This window comes from Taeniopygia guttata, chromosome 2 (genome assembly GCF_048771995.1).
Source record: "Taeniopygia guttata chromosome 2, bTaeGut7.mat, whole genome shotgun sequence".
In the NCBI taxonomy this organism is placed as follows: Eukaryota; Metazoa; Chordata; class Aves; order Passeriformes; family Estrildidae; genus Taeniopygia; species Taeniopygia guttata.
The window spans coordinates 37,854,230-37,875,699 of NC_133026.1; the positions used below are offsets into that span (position 1 = coordinate 37,854,230).

Consider the following 21,470-nt stretch of genomic DNA (forward strand, 5'->3'; position numbering starts at 1 on the left):
GCAGCAGTATACAATTGTCAAAATACATCAATAAGTAATTTTGCCACTTTCCTCTTTTTATGCTAAGAAAATCATAAAACAGAGTTTGAATTTGCAGAATACAAAAGCCTTGGGCTAAAAATGTCCATCTGCCATCAAACTGGCATCATGTTGGTGCAGGACTAAGAGGGACAATAGGCTAGTCAAGGATGCTGCTCCAGCTTAACCCTCCCTGCAATGGAACAACTGCACAATGCTGCTAAAAACTCTGAAAAACTCTCAGGTGCCACTTAATCATCTCTTCTGTGAGATCATTTGTGTGCTCTATCCCTGGAACAAGTGCCAAAACAGAAGAATTCAGAAAACCTGAAAAGTCAGGTGATTTTGCTTGCTGTATGCTCCCTGATCTGGTGCATACAGCAAGCAGCTACAGCCCACAAGATCAAACCCTTCCAAGATCAGAATCTCACTCCAGTCACTGCAGTTTCTGTAAGGTGATCCTTTTCCCACCTTTACACTTGCAATATAGTCCTCTCCCAAAAATTAAGGTAACTGACCTGGGACTAGCTTTTCAGCCTGGACATTAAGAAAACAAAGACTACCCACACAAACAAAAGCCCCAACAATATATGCCTCTGTTCTAAGCAGATTATTACCACTTCTCAGTGAAAAATAACAAGAAATCCTCCACAACTGCACAATGAAAAATAACAGTGGTAGATCCTCTTTTGCTTCATTAGAACTTGCCTTTGTAGGCCAAATGCTCGAAGCAATTTAGGCTGCACCCAGCAGTACCATTAACACAAACAACTGGCCATCCCTCAGGCAACTTCAGTGTTAACTGAAATCAATACCTGGACTGGGAGCAGTCCTGCCATAGAGAATATACAGAAGTCCAACATCATCAGGACTGGAAAAGACATGTTTCCTTAAAACACATATAGTGATGTTAAAAAAAAACACTTTCTTCCAGAGTTTAAATGGATTTACAGGCTTGAATAGATCTTGGAATTCCAAGTAGATAGAAAGCTAAAAAATCATACCTCTAAGTCAAATAAAAATTTAATATTGTGTTCCCATTCCCTCTAATTTAGGTTTGAACGTTGCAAGGAACACATTACTGATGTCAGGACTTGATTATGTTGTCTTATATTTAAAAATGATGCAGAAGTCTTGAAACATTCTGCCCATTCCAGAACGCAGCATCTCATCTGTTTTGCAGTCGTGATGATATGAATGCAACGCAGGGGTCCCTTGATCTCTCTGTGTTCAGCTTCTCATTACAGAACCTCCTCTCACTTACCTCCTAAAAAATGTTACTCACACCCACTTCTTGTCTAGCAGCAACCATGACCTCCCACATGAAACCACAGTGACAATCAGCCAAAGAGATGAAACTGATGAGGACATCTGGTTACACGACATGAATTTACTCAATCCAACTTCTGGAGAAGGAGTATCTCTTCTCAGCCTCCCATTCCTCCCCCTCACTACAAATGCCAGCAGTTTCGACAGCTCTGTAGTTTCAGAGCAATAAGTATTGAACAAAATACCGGAATGGCTTGTACAGCAAAGCGCAATGAAGCGCATTGACAATAACAACTCTTTTTTCTTCCTTTTTTCCACGGGCTCTTGAGTTCATTATCACAAACTAACAGTTCTACTTTAATCTGCCTTCAGGAGAAGGTCCTACCCACTAATTCCTATTCCTTGTTTTGACTTTTTGATGCTTACCACAGGAATGTGGCATCAACAAGTCAATGAAAATTAGTCATCAAGAGCACACAAAAAAATAATCTTAGATATCAGTGCACAAGACAAGACCACCAAGCCATCTTAAAAAGAACACATTTTACACAGTATTTTGGACTCATTTATTAAGAAAATCCTCCAGTACTTACCTTCCAAATGAAACAAATATTTTTTCAAGGAAATAAAGAAAATAATCTCCATGATACTACTACATAGTTGAGGCAAATACTATTTAATGACTCCAGGAACTGCCAGTGTAATGCTTTTTTAACAAAAGGGCATTTATTTTCAAAACACTGCCTAAATAGCAACCAAAGTGATGTCTTCAAGCTCACTCACAAGGCAAGAGGCACAAATTTGCATTCAATGGCACAGCCTCCCTGCCCTGTAGCCCCTTCCTTTGCACCATGTCACTTTCCTAAATTACTCAAAGAATGCCATTATAGTTTTGTTTCACTTGCTATTTAATGCTTCAATATATTAATCAGCACCAATTTAAAATCCATCAACAAAACAGAATGTATCAAAGTGAACCTACAATAACAATATTCCTTGTTCAAGTGTTACAGGAAATATTACATCCTTTACACAATGTCATATGCATGAAGACAGAAAATGAAAACAGTTTCATAAGAAAGACAAGTTAAATCCTTAGAGGGTAAAGACATTCCAGGTCTGGGGATGGCTTATGCTTCTACTGCTCAGAACAGCACTGGGAATAGCCCAAAGAAAGCAGTCAGGAGTTGCCACAGTTCCAATCAATTATTAAGGCAACATGACAAAACAAATTCAGTGCATAAACAGACATTCCAACCGTAGTTAATGGACAAGATGATTCATTGTTTTAACATGGCATGGCTAAATGGAAAGACAAAGGCAGAAATGGTAAACTGAATACTAGGACTGGAAACTTCCAGGAGCAAGTATAAAATGCCCCGGAGTGAGGGTTACTCAAAATATAAAATATTTTAGAATGTACTGAAATGAGATAGTTTCTATAGTTCTGGCAGAATAATCATTTCACATAGCTTCAGAATTTTCAACAGCAAAAGCCAAATGATCAGGAAAGTGATTCTTTCTTTTTTCCTTTCAGATCACACCTTGTACTTCCCAGCAAGTTGACTTGAGATTCTGTCTGAAAAAAACTACCCAAATATTCTGTAAAAAAATAAAAGTCAGAAAAATATATCTGGTTATGAAGTGGAAGGGAAGTCTTTGGATTCTTAACTACATTTGTGCACCAAAATTAGATTTAAATAAATATCAGAAAACTGTATTTGGAGTCTGCTGCTAAGACCTAGATGGTGGGTTTTTCATTCTATCATAAATTAAAATATATAATAGCCTGTGGATTTTTAGCTCAGATTACTTATCTCTAATTGACGAAGTTATAATGCTAGGTTTTATCAGTATCATAAATATCCTCTTTATGAACTAGGCATCCACTAGGGTATTGCCTTTCTTACAGGGAATTAATTTGAAAAACAAAAGAAACAAACAAATATTTTTTTACAAACAAAAAACCAGAAACAACCACAGAAAGTGGTAACAGCTAGCCAGCAATACATATATTAATAAAAAAAAGGAAAGGCTAATAAGTTAAAATATGCTTCTCAAACCAACCCCTCTTGTTCTCCAGGTCAAAACCCTTCCTTACCCACCCATTTGTTTGGAAACCCTTGCCTTAAGATCACAGTCTGCATTACACAGTAAACACACTGCCTTACTAATGAGACCCCAAAAGTGGCTGCGGCACCAAAGTGTCAGTAGCTGTAAACAGAAATAACATCAATGTTCACACATTCTGAACATACAGGCTAGGAAAATGTTTCAATATTTAAAATCTACCAGCAGATTATTCCACTTGATCACAGAACAGATGTTTACGTGCTTTAAGAAGAAAACTTATATTCCTTTATATGAAGCATATACATATATTTATATATGTATATATAAAACCTACATTAATTTCAGACATTTACTTTCACAAATGCTACAATAAGGCACATGTAAAAAGTGAGGTGAGAGAACTATGCCTCAAGCAAAACAGAAGATTTGGTTCTGACTACCTCAACACAACCAATACCATTATTTCCCAGGAGACAGAGAAGGAAGAAAAGGAAAAGCCAACAGAAAATACTGAAGCACATTCTTGAATATTTCAAATGTAAAAAGATGAGAACATCTGAAAGTGGAAAGCTCAAGCACAAATTAATTTCCTAACTGTTAACTGTGGAATTAGTCCACTCCAGGAGCAACCTAGATGTTTGCACATATGCATACAACTAAGGTTATTCAAGAGGAGAACTATGAACAGGTTTGTAGGGTTTCTTTTCCTCTCTCTCCATTCTCCCAGCAGTTTAACACAGCTGGAAGAGACCATGTCTGCAGCAATAATACATTGACTTCTACCCTTCCCACACTACAACCTTTCCATTACACCAAACAGATATGGCAATAACAGGTTTTTGTCTTATTCTGTGACAACTCTAGATAGGTGAAGACTAAAATTAGTCAGCAGTTCCAGGTGAAAAAGTGGTCTGTGTTGTTAGAGCTCATATTCATTTACCCATCCTACCTGGGTAGAATTCAACATATTGTCATAAAACTAAGTGATTTCATTGTGCTGGCTGAAGCATAGAGGACTTGCACTTGCCAGTCTAAATATGGCACATTTTGAGAGCTCCTTTTAAAAAAAATGAAATAAATTGAAAGTAATTGCTTTCTGTCTAAAATGTCAGCTATGTGAATACACACACTCCTATACATACATCCAGCACTATTTACTTGTGCTGTTTTCCCCTGGTAAGTGTTTTTATACTAACTTTCACATAGCTTTAAAAGGGATATAAAACATTGCTTTCTCTCCAGAAGTTATTTCTAGTGGTACCAAGTATTTTAAAACTTATTTCTGTTTCATAGCTTTGAGTCACAATCTTACACAAGGGAGGAAGTTTTCTCATACAAATATTTCAAATTTTTTCTTAAGTAGTACACTAAAATATTACTTTATTTACACATTTTTCGTTATGTTACTTCTTAAAATCTGCCTAAAGAGAATCTGTAATAGAATTCTGGCTATAACTGTCAGTTTTCAAGTTCTTTGGAGATTTTACAGGTAAGTTGCCAAAGATAACCCAACATTAAAAATTTAAAAATGGACTTTTTACAAGACTCTTAATATTCATCATCTCAACAGGATCTTGAACTTTTTGTTGGAATCTTGACAAGACTTCATTTACTGTATAGATCACAATGGGTTGAAACGCTAGCTCTGCTTTATATTGCTTTACGTGGTATCAAACAAAAAAAACCTCTAAAACAAGAACTTTTACACATGAGATCCCAGGGCAATTTTCATATTTGTATTTTTAAAGATCAGAAAAGTACAAAAAGTCTCCCTAATTCCTCATGTAAAAGATGAGAAGAATGTCAAAGCTGGAAAATATTTGTAACTTGACTCAGTTAAATGGCAGGTTTGCTCAGCTGCAACTCAGTATTCACCCTGCCAATTCAGACCATTAAGTGATGCCCAAATAAACATATCTTAATCCAAACATACACAGAAATATTGTGCATGGTCTTCAGATGGTGTCAATCATAACAGAGCTGTTGAGATCCATAGAGCTATGACTCTTTTTTCTAAGGTAGGATGGTGGCTCATTGATATGGTTTTGTAGCAAAAACAAAGATTAGGAAGAAATATTACTTCCCAAGAAATGTTACTTCCCAAATTTCAAATTATTTAATTCATACAGCTCTCTGGTGAACAGTTTCCACCTCACTTTAAAACTTTTGGTAGTTAAAAATCATTGGCAGTTCATATACCACAAATTTACTTTTAGCTATATCTTACTTATAACCCCTCTAATGCTTTAGCTTAAGCATTTTAACTAAGTTCTCTGTTTCTGCATGATGAATTTATCAACACTGCTTACAAAAGCTGAAATTTACTTAAAATCCTATTCTTGGAAAAATGAGTGTTTCTATAACTTTGAAAATTTTGTAAGCATACTAAAGTAATATCACATCTTTGGTTTTCATCCCAAATATTTCCCTAGCGCACACAATCAGTATTATGGACATGCAAAATACTCTAGTTTTATTTTTACCTTATATTTTTACCTTTATTTTACCTTATTTGGAACTGTGAAAGGTTAGTAAACAATCTGGTGACTAAGTCTAGTTCACTTTGCAAAGGCAATACAATAGAGTGCTTATTTTTAAATGACAGTTGAAATCCAATTGGGATACAAAGTGTATGGGATTCAGCATAATTCAGTGTTCTGTGTTGTTGCAGTAATTACTTACATGTGAATTCAGTGTAATATGATATTTTAGAAAACATTTGTAAGAAGCAATCCTGATGGACTGAAGCATACCACACCTTTTTTTTCTTAAGGTAAATTAAAACCAAGTTATTTTATAACTCCATGATTTAACTGATTTAATTTAGAGTTATTATGATAATATATTAATCATAGCAGCATATGCAGGATTATAGACTTTGCCACAATTGCACAGCTGAATCAGCCCAATGTTTTCAGTTTGGCCCAACACCTCACACTACACAAGCTGTGGATTCAATTCTGGCTCTTCTTAGGTCAGTGGCAAAATTCCCACTGAATTCACTGCATCCAGAATTTTGGTCTGCGTGCCTAGCTACTGTGTAATACCTACATGAGATAGGTACACAACTTAAAGGAATCTCATAAACACCAACATGTCAGTCCCTACTACCAGCATCACACTCAGAATTAATAGGATAAATATTTGCAATTACCTTTAAACAACCACTTTTCTTTCTAAATAGATAACACTTTTTTTTTCCTCAGAGAATTTATTTAAGAGGATCTTTGATATCCACTAACAAAATCTGTGCTCTGACTTTTAGTCTGCCTCCTCTTTTGTCTTGTGAAAGGGGCACAAAGAAGCAAAATAGAAAAGGAGATGTTGCTGTAGAAGCGTTCCAGCTCAGAGACATCCAGGTGATAATCACTAGAAGAAACACCCAGTTTGCTTTCATTTCAGACCTGCACTTGAGTGTATTACTTTCTTAGCAAGCATTTTCCCAAAACACCATCACCTGAGGTACCAGGCTCCCCATCATCCCAACATCTTTGTTATCAACATTACTGAATGAGCTACAGCAACCTCTGGACTTGTAAAGGGTACAAATTACTCCTTCAGCCAAATTAGCTTCTCAGGAAAAGACACGAAGTTACTTTGGGGACAAACATAAACAACAACAAACAAACACAAATTGACGCAGAACTCAAGCACAACTTAAGCTGTTACTTTACGCATAAAGGATTAGGTTAGAGACTTCTGCAAACCCAGTTACCCGAATAGTGGATTTACAACCCAAAGGGGAACACACAGCTAGAACAAATTCTAGTGGGATTTCCAGAATTGCAACCAGATCCACAAACAGTTGGGTTTGTTCCTCAAAGCAGAGAACAGTGACAGCCAAGCAGTACAGTAAGAAAACCGTACATGACAGATCTGGCTCTGGGTAAACTGCATTCAGTGTTTAGCACACAAGGGTCATGAACCTCAATATTTGTTTTCAATAGTTCGTGGAACACCACTCCACTCTACGTCTTCAAAGTCAGGATGTGATTTTGGGAGAACTGTCTGTGTGGCTGTTTAGCCTTCAAAGAGAGCATCTGTCTCTCCGAACAAGTAAGGGAGGAGGAGACAGCAGCATACAGGGCAGTATTTTCAACAGTGCTTTCCGGGCATTAAGATCGTGAAAGCCAAAAGAGATTTCGAGGACTCTTCTCAGGTTCACTGACGTTTGCCAGATTAGAAATGCTTTCTGCAGAAATTATCAAAGAAGCCGCTGTCAAAGCGAGATGCCAAAACGCGCGCCAACACCGTTCCTCTCCTTTCGCCTCGGCAAATAAAAGACATAAGGCGCAGCCCGGCGGAATTTTGGAGCAGGGAGCTCCTCTCCCTCCGCACCCGCTGGAGGGGAAAGGAGAAAAGGATCCCGCTGCCCCAGAGGGTCCGAGCGGGTAATACAAGTCTCAGGCAAGTTGGCCCCGAGGCTGCCCCGTGCGGACCTCGAGGCTCCCGTCCCAGCCCGCCGCGGCCGCCCCCTTACCGTGCCGGGGCTGGGGCTTAGAGCCCGGTGGCTTCTCCTTCCTGCCGCCCGCCGCGCTCCGCATCCGCCAGCACGCCGCCCCCCTGCCCAGCGCGCCGGCCATGCCGCGGGCGGCACCGCGATCCCGGCGGGAGAGCGCGGGGGCGGCGGCGGAGCGCGGGACGCGCTGCCCGGCGGCGGGCGGGAGCGGCGCGGTCCCCGCGGACCCGCCTCCGCCCGGGCCGGCGTCAATCAGCGCGGGCAGGCAGCGCCCAGCCCGGGCAGCGCCGCCCCGCGCCCCCCGCCCCGCTCCCCGGCCAGCCCTGGGGACGGCGCCCGCCCCCCTGCCCGCCGGGTCCGTGCGCCGCCAGCCCCTGCTCCTACCGAGGGGAGGGAGGGCATCGGAGGCGGCGGTGATGGGCTCCTGGGATGAGGAGAATTCCGCGCTTGGGAAATGACAGCCCTCGGCGCAAACCTCCTCCTGCCCGCCGGCAAGTCCTCCTACAGCACCTTCCCTGAAAAACATGTGTACGTTACCTCCTGCCATCAAAATCATTGGTTGTGCGCACTCCTGACTCCATACCGATGAGTAACTCAACCTGAGATTCCCACTTCCCACAAGACCATGTGTGGTGAGACAACAGCCTGCCTCCTTCCCTCCCTCTCTCCCTCACCTCCGCCGAGCACCCTCTTCTTCCTTCCTAGAGTCCCGGGGACTCCTCCGGCCATCGAGTTCCTCCCCTGGCTTTGGCGAGGGGTCGCCAAAATTTCTGTAGAAGGGTTATTGCAGTGCAAGAAACATAATGCGCATAACTTTTGTTTGCAACCTTAGTAATAAATCCCTTTGTATATCAAATTATAGTAGTGACTGCAGCAGCCCTGAAAAGTTATTCCATTGTTGATTTCTAATTTTCCATACCCATATATATAAATATATATATATGTGTGTGATCAGCACTTCCACAAAATGTATCCTTCTTTCTATATGGACACAGAAATACAGAGAAAATGTATGCAGAATTTGCTCTGATTGAAAGAGGGGGAGGGAGAGAGAAGAAACATAAACCCTTCTTCATGTGCCACTATATTCCATCTCTGTTTCCTTGATTTCAATAAACTTGTGGAGAAAAATAATTAGGATTTGTTATCATAATTTTAAAACTCTATTTGGGAACTAACTGAGATCCAGGTTGCGATATTTTAATTAAAATTTCATTTTGAAAGACTCTTCAGCTTTGAAACTCAAACAGCCAACGTGTAAAGGAGCTATAGCTGGCCCACAGCAGCACTGTTTTGTCATCCAGTTAAAAATTATCCTCCTTCTTCTCAATGCCCATCTCCACCAACAGCCCCTGTTAAGCTCTCATCCGTCCCAAGCCCCGATGTCCCCACCACAGCCATTCTGCCTCACCTGTGAATTGTGCTCAGGAGTCAGGAGTGTCACAAGTCTGCCAGAGCTGTTGGTGTTCCAACACGCTGCACCAGGGCTGTTTTCCATTAGTGCTGAGAATGATTCATGTGAGCAAGGATCGCTGACCTTGACCTCACATGCACAGATACACCCTGTGGTGATGAATGTAATAGAATAAACAGTTAGATACAACTGCTTATTCCCTCTTGTGGTGTTGTTCTTGCCCAACTCTGTTGCTCTAGAATACAAATAATGACTCATTTGCTTACCCTCATAACACCGCATTTAGAAACCTGCTATTCATCTCCGCTTGAAGGGTCTTGAATAAATATACTCCCAAAACGGCTGATTTAAATCACATATATTTTTATCACTTGACACTGTTTCTGTTGTTATTGATAAAGACTACACAAGTGGGTGTGTGGTGTATCATGTCACTGCTGAGGAAGTTTTTTATAGTGAATGGTCTTTTGTTAAATTTACTTTTATAAGACTATTTACACAGGGGAGAAGGAAGAAAGAAAAACAAAGGAAAATACATCTGGGGATCTATCTCCTTTTGCTAAGAATAAGAAAACCCTACAGCAAGTATTTGGAATGCAAATGAAAAATAGAGTATAAAAGTCTTTTGTAGAGAGCAATATTTTTAAATTACGTAAACATATATTCCACATAAAACAAAGTATCAGTGAGGAGGAAAACTCTGCAGTAGTTGTATGCAGATTTAATATTCCAGAACAACCTTAATAAATATGGGGGGGGTGGGAAGGGAAAAAGAAAAATAAAAATAAGACTCTTACTATAAGTGACATACATAATTTGTCACTGTGAAAAGAGGTAACTTTGCAGAAACTTCCACAGATGAACAAACATATTTGCAAACCCCCCTGAAAAATTTATTTTTATGTTATCAACATCAAATGTTTTTCTTTTTCTTTTCTAAAGAGGGAAAGAGACAAGAGTCTTCTTAAATATTATTGTTCAGTGTACTACCTGTGACTTGACAGATCATCATGCTTCATCATTTACCAACAAAAGGTGGAACTGATAATATGAGAAGCCTCTGTTGAAAAGGTGCAGATATAATAAAATTATAATACTGAAGAGCTACATCTGTGTTTCATACTGTCATTTCTTTGCCATGGCATCATAGGTTTCAAGCTAATTTTTGTTTAGTCTTGTTTATGTTTCCTGTTCATTTAGCATTGGAGATGTACAACTGTTTCCATGTATTAACTTGGGGCTGTTTTTCCACTGGCAAATGAGTTTTTGGGTGCCGTATCTCTGTTTAGCATGTCCTTTGAACATAAGCACAAAACAGACTGGTGGTTTGAATACGTGTTCTAAATTTTGCTTTTGCTGAACAGACTTATTCAGACCTTCACAAATAGGAGCACTGCACTGCCATGCTTGCTTTTTTGCTTGGGCATCTGTTGTTTTACCTAAGAACATTATGGAAGCATTTCCAATAGTACTGGTTCCCAGTGCTGAAATTATTAAACTTGCTTCCTTTGGAAAGGGAAATACACAGTACATTCTGAGGGTATGACCTCAAATTGGAAAGGCTTCAGCTCAGAACAAGGAACCAATTCACCTCTAATCCAGAAGACTTGGATTCTTCTGTTCCTTCCCACCTTCCAGTTCAATACTTGGTGTCTACATCCCCATAATTTACCATTAGTGTGAATTTTCTCTGTTATTTTTGTTCTGATTACATCTCCTAATCTGGTCAAACAGAGAAAAGCTAGTTGAAGAAAAAAGTAGTTACCAAAATTACAGTGACTCCTTGCAGACCACCACTTGACATTCCACATGGGAATCTATGCCCCTACAGAAGATTCCTTGAGGTTACAGAGCACCACAAGAAATTTTGTATAAACCACACAAAAGCTAAAATACCAAGCAGTATATCTTTTGCTTTTTATTTTTATTTATTTTTTTAACTGCACGCACTTACCTGTCTGCAGCTGCCCTCCTCTGCTCTGCGCAGGTGCAGAGCTGCAACAAAGCAGCTGAACTGGCACTCATCCCCCAGCTTGCTCTTTCACATCAACCTCAGCTGTTTTCATGCACTGTTTTGGATCACCCAGTGTAGGCTCCTCTTGTGCTTCCTGGTGTTGGAGGAATTGGAAAAACAGCAGGGTGTCTTTGGTTGCAGCTGCAATGCAACACAAGGCACAGAGCAGGAGTTAGGCTGTGATGGCTCTTGCCTTTACAATAGAGGTGTTCACCCCACCACAACTTTATAATCCTTTGTATAATTGATCTGAGTCTTATTTCTCCTATGTGCCAGGGGCAGCTATGCACATAAAATTCCAGCAAGGATACTGTGCCTGCACAGAGGACAGCAGGGATCCCCACCAGCCCAAAACCATAGGATTGCTGCTGGTCAGAACTGTTTGAAGCAGGCTTCAAGGCTAATCTTAAACAAGTTATATTTTTGGCTTCTTTTGCTCATAATTATTTTACAAACCTGGGGGTAGGTTTAAAAGTCATAGAAAAAGAACATGCAATGATGACAGATCTTAGTACCAGAAGTTTGACAAAAACAGACAGCCACTAAAATCACGTTCAATTAAGCAGAAATAGTGATTTATCCTCGTATCTACAAAATAGAATTTTTAAGTTACATATGCAAAAATTAAAGTACACTTGAAGTCCCAGAATCTTTCTTTTAAGTGTAATATTGTTTATCCTACTCCTAGAAACTAGGGAAAAAAATAGATAACTGTGAAACAAGTCACGCTGCAAAGCAACATTTTTGTTCCCAATACCCTTGTCTGTGCTTTGTTTTACCCATTTCTGTTCCTTCAGTTATTACTCCTAACACCAGAAAAGTTGTTTCCCAGCAAGTGGAAGTGAAGGGCTACATGGTAATACAGAAGATACAATCCATAAACTGCACCTACACATTTCATGCTGCATAGACTTTGATCCAGTTGACTGCAAAAAGCAATCAAGGATCTGCCCAAAGAATCGGGGGTTCTGGGAGATTCACCAGATGGATAAATATGGAAGTTTAGGAAGCCCACAGATTACAACTTTGCCCTTTCAGCATTTAAGCTACTATTCTAGAAGCTCAAATATCAAATGATCCTATTACATATTGAACATCTTGCCAAAAGTCAATTTTTTTCCAAACTTTTACACAAATCTGATCAGAGGGGCTTACTTGAATCATAGTCCTGTCTCTGAAAAACTTCTTGTTGCAGGACAGACTTGTCTGCATGCTTTTGTCTTTTCATTCAATATGCAGAAAAAACTACAAGATTTGTAATCTCAAGTTCATTTATCCCAGATGCCAGAGATATTTCAATATTTCACTTTGTAACTTACAGCAGGCTGGGGAAACTGCATGTACAAATACATCACTAACAGAATGAGCAAACATTTAGAGATAAGCGTATGTATTTCCAGGTACCACAACTTAGTAGCTCACAAATAAACAGGGGGTTTCTGAATGAAATAAAAGTTGCAAAGGTATAAATTATAAAGAAAAACTGAATATTTCCTGCTTTTTCATGTCAGCCAGACTGAAAAATAAAGCTTATGTAAGAGAAATTTCTGTTTTCAAAGCTGTGGAATTATTGCAAGGTTGCTTCTTGATCCCTCATGTTAGCCAATGAAACAGTAATGCTACTAAAGAGATGGAGGAAAAGATAATACTTAGGATGCACAAGAGGCAGGATCCCAAGAGGACACACTGCTCTCAGGTATTTACTAGGGCTTCTCCTCTGGATACCCTGAGGAATAGGATTTTAAATAAATATAGAGCAAAGTTATGCACAGGGATCTTTGAAAGAGGAATTAGAAGGTCAGTCATAAAAGGCTAAACTCAGCTTTTAATTATCAGTTTAAGAAAGAAATAGCTATGCTAAGATAGTTTGAAGAGATCTTCCTTTCTACTTCTTTCAAAAATGAAACTGAATTCAGTTTAGTATCACTAAATATCACAATAGAATCTGAACTAAGAATTTAATCCTTACAGTTGTGAGTAGAAACAGACTTCTCATATCCTAACTAGAATAAAATCTTTGTCCTGCAGTGGCAATTCACCCTGAAGAAAAAAAGAAAAAAAAAAAAGAAAAAAAGAAAAAAAGAAAAAAAGAAAAAAAGAAAAAAGAAAAAAAAATGAAAAATGAAAAAAAAAAAAAGGCAAGCTCTTTCTCACCTGTCTCCTTCTTAAAGGTTCAGTGAGTCCAACACAGCTTTAGTTTCTATTTGCAGCTCTGTAGGAAACTGCAGAAAACCTATTGCCAGGGGTTGCAAGAGGAACATGCAGAATGAAGCATTACCTCTCCTGGCTGTGCATCTCCCTGCCAACAGCCACAATATCTGCAGCATCCCTCTGGCATATGGCGAGTTGCAGGAGCTTGCAGGAAACCTCATCCAGGTTTCACGGCACTTGCAGCTGTGAAAAGTTTGTTTGTTCTTTGTTTCTATGACCATATTTCAGGGCTTCACTCTCTCTTCCATGGGAGTTATGCTTGAATTTGGTGTCTGGGATTGAGCCCTAACTGCAGCAGCCAAAAGTGCATCAAACACAGCCTATGATACATACTGGGTAGCATGTTAATGTAGCCAAACTCATACAGTTTTGTAGCTCTAATCACCCATTAAATTCACCACAGCTGCATTATATGGCTTTTCCCTGGCTTTTAGTGAGGAAGTGTTGCTTTGAGTAAAGAGAACAGAGTAAAACAGGTTTGCAGCTCTTAAAGATGTGTATCAAAATTCTATAATTTGGTCTGTATGTCCCTCTCTAATTCAATAACCACCTAATTCTTTAAAGAATTGCTACATTAATGTTTAAATTGTAAATAGATGTCTAAAAACTACTTTAACAAAACATTCGGTGCACTGTTTCTATGTAACATCAAAGAAGAATATGGAATGAAAAAAAGGAAATTCCTTTGGAATTAGGTGTATGGGAGATCTCTTATCAGTAGCACTGGTTCTTTTTCCTTTGGTTGGTTCCCTGCTAGTCAGCATGCAACTTTTTAGGTTTATAGTTGTCTTCATCATTACTCAAGTTTCCTTGGTGTTTTCATTAGTCCCTAATGAGCTTCTGCTCAGAAGCTATTTTGTATTCCTTTTAATTTTGGACTCAAACTGTATCCAGTAATCTTTTGGAGTTGAGTGGATGGGCACAACTCTGTCACATTCAGTAGCAGAAATCTAGGACGTTGTCACTGATGGTCTGACCGTCCAAAAGAACGTGCTGAGAAGTTCCTAGGTTATTGCAGTATTACTTCATGACACCTCTGTCTCACTGCTTCATTCTTATCTGACGTGCTATAGAAAGAGCTATCACACTACAATACAATATTTAACCTCCTTGAAACCTATTTGCTCTGAATAATAGAATTTTTGCAACTTTGCTCTTTTGGCCTGCGGAAGAAAAGATTCAGATGTGGAAGAATGAGTTCTACCTCCCAGGAGACTGACCAATATGTCCTTTTTCTCTATGAAAGCTCTTTTCTTTATACCAGAAAAACAATCTCATCTTGGATTCAGAAGCAGATAGTGCTAATGTTCCCAATTATGATGCATGCCAGGTCGTGTGCTGCCTAGTTGATTGGCACATCTCAGGGCTGACAGAGACCAGAACTGTGTGAAATGAGAGATGAGACTTGTTGTCAGTGCTCCTTCCCTGCTGCCTCTGCAGCAACGGGGTCTTTACCACCAGGTACAGTTCTGATGCATACATTTTGGCCTTACCTATTTGATCTTTCAGTCTTGGTCAAAATCAACATTTCCACACTACTGCATGAATACAGAAAAGGAAAGCAGGAAATGTGAAGGAAACGGGGACAAGAGAGAAGAAGCAGCTTTTAATTTACCCAGTGTAAAGCTGAGCTGTGTAACACACTGCTCCCAGGAGCCAGTGCCCTGTTCATGACCAAAGGAAAGCAACACGCCTCTCCAGGGCTGCTTTAGGCTGTCACAACCAGACTCTGTCTTTCCTACAGACTAAAGATAAAAAACCAATTTAATGTTTGACACCTTTTGTGTTCCCAATGCATTTTTTTCAAGTTCAGCTTTAATAGCCAGAGGACTAAGGGATATGGAAATACATGATGAGTCAGATACACACCATAGAACTACTCGACTTTTAAAAACCAAAAAGCGCATTAGAGTTGGTAATAATGATCTATGTCTTCCTATTTTTTTTCTGTTTAACTACAGTAAAACTAAGAAAGGCTATGCACATAACTGTATCAAATCTGCCTCTGCTATTTTTATCTCATAATTTTCAACAGGAATACATTGTATCTTTCAGGAATTCATAATCCTATATCTCTCAGAAGCATTCCCTATATAGATACAGTTATATTTATCATATGTAACTTGCTTGTTTCTTAAATAGTTGGTAGATATCTCCACTTTAGTTATTCCTTGGCTTATGCTAATAAACCAAGAAACAATTCCTATTGGTAATCAGGGAGTTAAAACTTGTTAAGACAGTTGTTCTTAACATGTTTTTTTAATCCCATGGCATACCTCTGGTATGTGTTAGTATAATGGCAGAAAAGGTAATTCTAGGTCACTCCAGACCTCAAAATACGGGAATAAAAAACTAGTTTTGCCAAAACCAATTATGTAAAGCATATAAACCAGGCTATAAATTTCTTTTCAGAAATCAAACGCAAGAAACATTTCGGCACTGCTGCACACACACACCCACATAAAAGTAAATAAATATTGATAATTCAAGTCTACGTAGCTAGAGTCCCTCTTGATGTACGAATAACTCTGTACAGCACTGCTCTATAGACCTGGGACAAAAAGTCTGAATGTTAAAAGCTGCAGCAATTCAACAGAACAATGCAACATCCTCTTAGACTTAGGTGCTCCCTGTACTACAGTCATTTCTTTCACTCATACTTAAACAGCAATATTAAGTACTCACCCTCAGGGAAGGAAATATTTTCTATAACATATCATATTTTCATCTACATTTACATAATTTGCAAGGGAGAAAAAAAGAAGAAGGTATGTGACAAGCTGCACCTGATAAAGTCAAATGATTTCAAAGTATTTGGGAGTACTTTACAAAATATTTTGAACAATATAATACTGAGGTTCACTCCACATTAGATGAATATATGTAAAGGGCCTAGTAGGAATATGATAAACCCAAGACACATGAAATATTAGTTAATGTTCCCATCCCCTGGATTGGGTTAATATCTTCTATATCCTAATATCAAATATAGAAGATCTTAGTTTTGACCAAAATTCAGCTTAGATTATTTAATTTCTGTTCCTGACTCTGTCAACAGGAAACTTGCCTCAGTAAAGGAGACAATCTTAATGCATGGGACATATAAAATAAAAAGAACAATTACCTAAAATTAGGGAATATAATGTCTAAATTAAAAATGCTTCACTACCAAAAGAGTATGTAATGTTGTGCTATGTGTCTATGGGCAGATCTACCTTTGATGTGGATCAAAGTGAACTCTATTAAGAACTAGAACTGGCAGTTCACAAAGCTATTTAAAGACTCCTAAATGTAAAATAGATAAATTGTGCAGGGAGAAGAAGGAAAAATTGCTACAGGTCTCCCTAATGAAGTGATGCTGACTTTTTTTTTCCTACAACACAAATATGGCAATTATTTATCATGTAAGAATTTCTATATCTTATAATAATTATTTTCTATAATCAACTGAAATTCAGAATGAAAACGTGCCCCATCCTTGGAAAAGTCTTTAGAGCCAATGGTTAACATCCATTCCTAATATGTATGTAGTTTTAAATGGCCGTAAAGGATTTTGAACAAGAGTTTGTCACTTTCTACATCAGTATTTTATCCAAGATAAAGGCTATGGACTAAAAGGGAAATTTCCTTTTTTAGCCTTTTTTTTTTTTTTTTAATTAAATTTAAAATAGTGGCCCAAGTTACATTTATGAGGCAGACACCTCTTTATTATTCTTTAGACATGCTCCTAAGAGATCCTGCTAAACTCTTTTATTAGAACAGACATACTAACTGGATCTGGATTCTCACTGAGCTTAGATACAAACCAGGTGCCAAGCTGGTTGCTTGCACTCTAGGACACTGATTTTCCCCAGCTTCCAGAAAACTCAGAAAGAACTTCAGGATTTTCAGGTCAATCCTTTAAGTGCTTGTTCTTGCAAGCAAGGGATTTATGGGAAAAGTCCCATAACATTTCATGTTCCAAGTTTCAAGTAGCAGAAAAATGTAATAGACCTTTCTGTGGTTTTGAGATCATGCTGAATAAGGATGGAGTGCCAGCAGTTTTTAAATAATTTCCTTCACTATTAGACATAACAGGGATGGTGGAAGTTTGAACTAAAACTTGCTTCCTTGATTAAATATTATCCCCTTGCCATTCCGAACCATTGCCATTTCCTATAAGGAAAGCCCTGGAGTACATGCTTAAGCATGCATATAGTCCTATTAGCTCCAGTGAGCATAATGAGAAAACCAAACGAGAGTTCAGGCTTAAGTTATTATTTTAACATTGTCCAGAAGGACTGAACTATTAAATGGGTTTTTTTGAGAGATAGATTGACGACATTGTTCTCAATCACAAGGTTTTTTTCAGCAGAGGCAAATTCTGTCTGATTAATGGCAAATTGGGGGTTTTCACCAATATGATATGGGAATTGCTCAAAAGACATGGATTTATAGGAAGCTGCTGAGGGTCTGAGAAAGTTGGAATGAAAAAAAAATCCTTATGTGTTGATGTATAAACAACATCACATTTAAGTTTTTATAATTAAAAATTCCTTCTTGTCTGGGAACACTTACAAAAAATACGTTGATAAAATAAAATAATGTTGATTAAAAAACTTGTAGCCTTAACATTTCATAGATTCAATAACTGATACCCAGGAAATATTATTTAAAGTGTGCCTTATTTTTTCACTGTAGGGAAAAAAATATCAGTTATCCATTTGCAGAGTCTTGTGGCATCATATGATTAATCCTTTACACCATGCCACAAACACATGTATAGCAAAACCTTTTCATCTAATTAGTTAGAAATGTCATATATACCTGCCAAGGTTAATGAAATGTATAGCAGTAAGATAACAGAGGAGAAAATATTATGGTTTATGGTTTTGATAGGCAATATTTTACTGGTTTGTAATTTGTGAAATTTTTGAAAGTAATTTCATTCAGAAGTCAAACACTTGACCACATGGTAGCAATACAGCTCACAAAAATATAAGATGAGAGGCATCTTTTTAAACCCTTTAGTTTTTCACTTATAGAAAACACCATACAAGATCAAATTGAAAAAGCACATTTTTATTATTAGTCATTAAGACGTAACAAAACATTCAGTTACTGTCTGTTTTCAGATTTAGTTTCTGGTTTAAGACAGTTTTAGTTTTCCCCCTCAGAAAATCAGGTTGATCTGATATTATAATATATGCACTGCACATACTATAATTAACTGCTAAGTAGTTCTTTCTATGTTATACAGCTAGGCATAGAAAAGATTGTTTTGTATTATATAACACAGAAAGCTCTCCTAGTGAAACATTTTTTTTTTTGATGTATCTAAGTGGCAAACCTACAGGTAATATTGTAGCTACACATATAATGAATCATTATTTCAACTTAAGAGACAAATTTCTTTGAACTGCTAATACTGAAAAAGCAGCTGTTTGGTAGTAGGGAAAAAGGTATCTTAGAAATTATTTTAAACAAAATGGTTATCATATTTAGAAAGGATCCTTTTCCTCTCATCACCTCAATTGAGCTTGGGAATCTTAGACTGTTTGTGCCAACTTTGCCTCAGTGACTCATTCTAATTAAGCATTTGGATTTGTTGTTTGTGTTGTTCTTTATGCTCCATGGTGCTATGCCATTTTGAGAGCATAGATTGTACTTTTCTTAATAAAATGTGATGTATAGAGTCCTTCAATCACATAGAATTACTCAGGATCCCTCTGGTCTTGTACAAAAAAAACTAAAAAGAGCTGTTTAAAAAGTGGGGGTGGATCAAGAAAGCAATTAAATTGGGTTAATTGACATTATTCTGGACTCAAAAGTGTTCACTTGGCTCTGAGTCCTGTGATTAATGAAGTATTTGTTTGCACAATCCATCTGTGTGTAAGTGCTTGAGAAAAAAAAAGACAGAAAGCATAAACACAGCTTTTAATAGATCCATTAACAAATAGACAAGTTGACATTTATCTTTGATATGTCAACTACAGATGAATATCATTAGTACATTTACACGTGTCCCCATAAATTTCCCTTGAGCACATAAGGCTTTTTTAAATGCATTTGTTGTCTTAGACCCAGCCTGTCAGTAGGTTGTAGAAATAATCTCCAGATGTAGAAATAGGAAATTGTGAAACAGAAGCTGTAAGAAAAGTTTCTTGCAGCTAAAAAGAAAAAAATTTCCCTTATCCTCTCATGTCTGTTGATAGGACACCCTAATGTCAATTGCAAATATTGTTATCCTTGGATATCCCTACGGAAGAAACAAGTTCATTCTTGGATGAAGAACCGCTTCATCTTTTTAGTTGTGTGGTACACTCTGGCTGTGCATTCTGCCGTGTCTGTGAACAATGAAAACCCACATAAAGTCATGTCCTTGCAATATATACATTCATGTGGATCATGCAAAAGGCACCCAGAAGAGCACATTTTCTCCATTGTGACCGAACCTCACAACTACGGCTTTTGTCAGGCCTTTCAGATCCTCATGCATGCCATGTCACCTGGGATTCCTTTGGTAGACTCCTTGGAGAGCTGATGAAAGAATCTAGTTTAAATTAGTGGTTTATAAATTCCCCTCTGTTTCAGAAACCCTTTTATTCCACTGAGGCACAGACATTCATTGCACAGGGGAACTGAGGCTGCTTTCACATAGTGCTTCTCACAAAAATCTTTGGTTGTGAATCTGACTTTGGTCTTTGTGCAAAATTCACTGTCTGCAAAAAGGCACCTTTTGCCTTTAGGTGGTTAGTCCAAACATACGTGTCAATATTAGCCATTCTTTTGAGGTCTAATGGCCAGAGCTAGGGATTTCGCCATTCTCTTGGTTCATGATGCATATCAACCAAATCTTCAAAATTCCTGCCCAGTAATGTTATTCACTGCAATACATCTATTATTTTCCTTATCCTGGTCTTTATCTTACCTTGCACAGCTTAATATACTGTTCTTTGATTCAGACTGGAGCTCTGTCTGCCTTTTGCCTAGTAATTGGGGTTTCCTTTTGCATTAAAATACTCTTTAGTTTCCACGGTGTAAGTACAGGAATCACTTCCATGACTTCACAAATACCAGGCCTAATACTGAATCACCAAGGTGTGTGTTTTGTCCAAGATTCCAGGGAATGGATATTCCTTATCAGGCATCCAAGAAACCCTCACCTGTAAGCTGTGAGATTTCTATCCAAAATCTGCAGCGGGTACCATGTCAAAAACACTTGTGTGTCTGAGCAGCAAGTACAGACACATTCATCTGAACAACATTCTCAGCTCTTTTGGAGTATTCCTAAAATGGGTAACCAGCCTTGGCCTAAAGAAGGCTATACATCAATCTTTCAGTTTACAAGGATGTTTCAATGAGCCTCAACTCACCGAACATCACTCTTTGCCAATTCCTTCAGGCCAAAGCATATTTTTCAGAAAAAACCTCCTCTAGAATACACTGGCAGAGAGAGAACCTTTTTATTACTAGATTTAGAGGAATCCCCCTAATTTATAGGTTTACATGACGCCTATATGATAGCAATATGTTTTTAATTATTCTGCACAGTGGGGTTGGTACAGGTGGTGTTTTGCAGGGATATTTTTGCTGTAGGATATGGAAAACATGCGTTGGACATGGCTTCGTTCAACAGGAAACAAGATTTTATATAGGTTTGGTAGCTTCCTGCATTTTACATATATTTGGAGCAGGTAGATGGGCTACAGCTGAGCTGAGCTGGTGTTATATCCACTAGCCAGGGGCAATAAGGAATTTGAGACCCAGCCTAGCAACTTATGAGGCTGGATCAAGGCTCAGAGAGGTGCAGCAGTGCTGTGCAAACAGCTTTTGTGCCAGCGTGCTGGTGAAATGCTGCACTGTACGTCTTTATCTGTTCAAACCCACATTGATTCAAGGATATCAGCAACAGGCTCCAGTGCTCAGGGTTAACATGTCCTTACGGAAAACAGATAATTTCATCTATTCTCCCACTGCTTGTAAAATAAAAGTGAAAGAGGTCATACAAATGCAGTACAAAGCATAGGACC

At 38.3% G+C, this 21,470-nt stretch overlaps 1 protein-coding gene across 3 annotated transcripts in view; it reads right to left on the reverse strand.

Annotated features, from left to right (window-relative positions):
• The window catches only part of ZNF385D (zinc finger protein 385D), a 422,931-nt gene extending 414,541 nt beyond the window's left edge, over positions 1-8,390 (reverse strand). The window contains exon 1 of one of the 3 annotated variants that reach the window (XM_030264974.4): positions 8,357-8,390. In XM_030264974.4, the coding sequence (XP_030120834.1) occupies positions 8,357-8,375 (19 nt within the window). In that variant the 5' untranslated portion in view covers positions 8,376-8,390. The other 2 variants (XM_030264971.4, XM_030264973.4) reach the window with 2 other exon arrangements.
• Between the last annotated feature and the right edge of the window lie 13,080 nt (positions 8,391-21,470).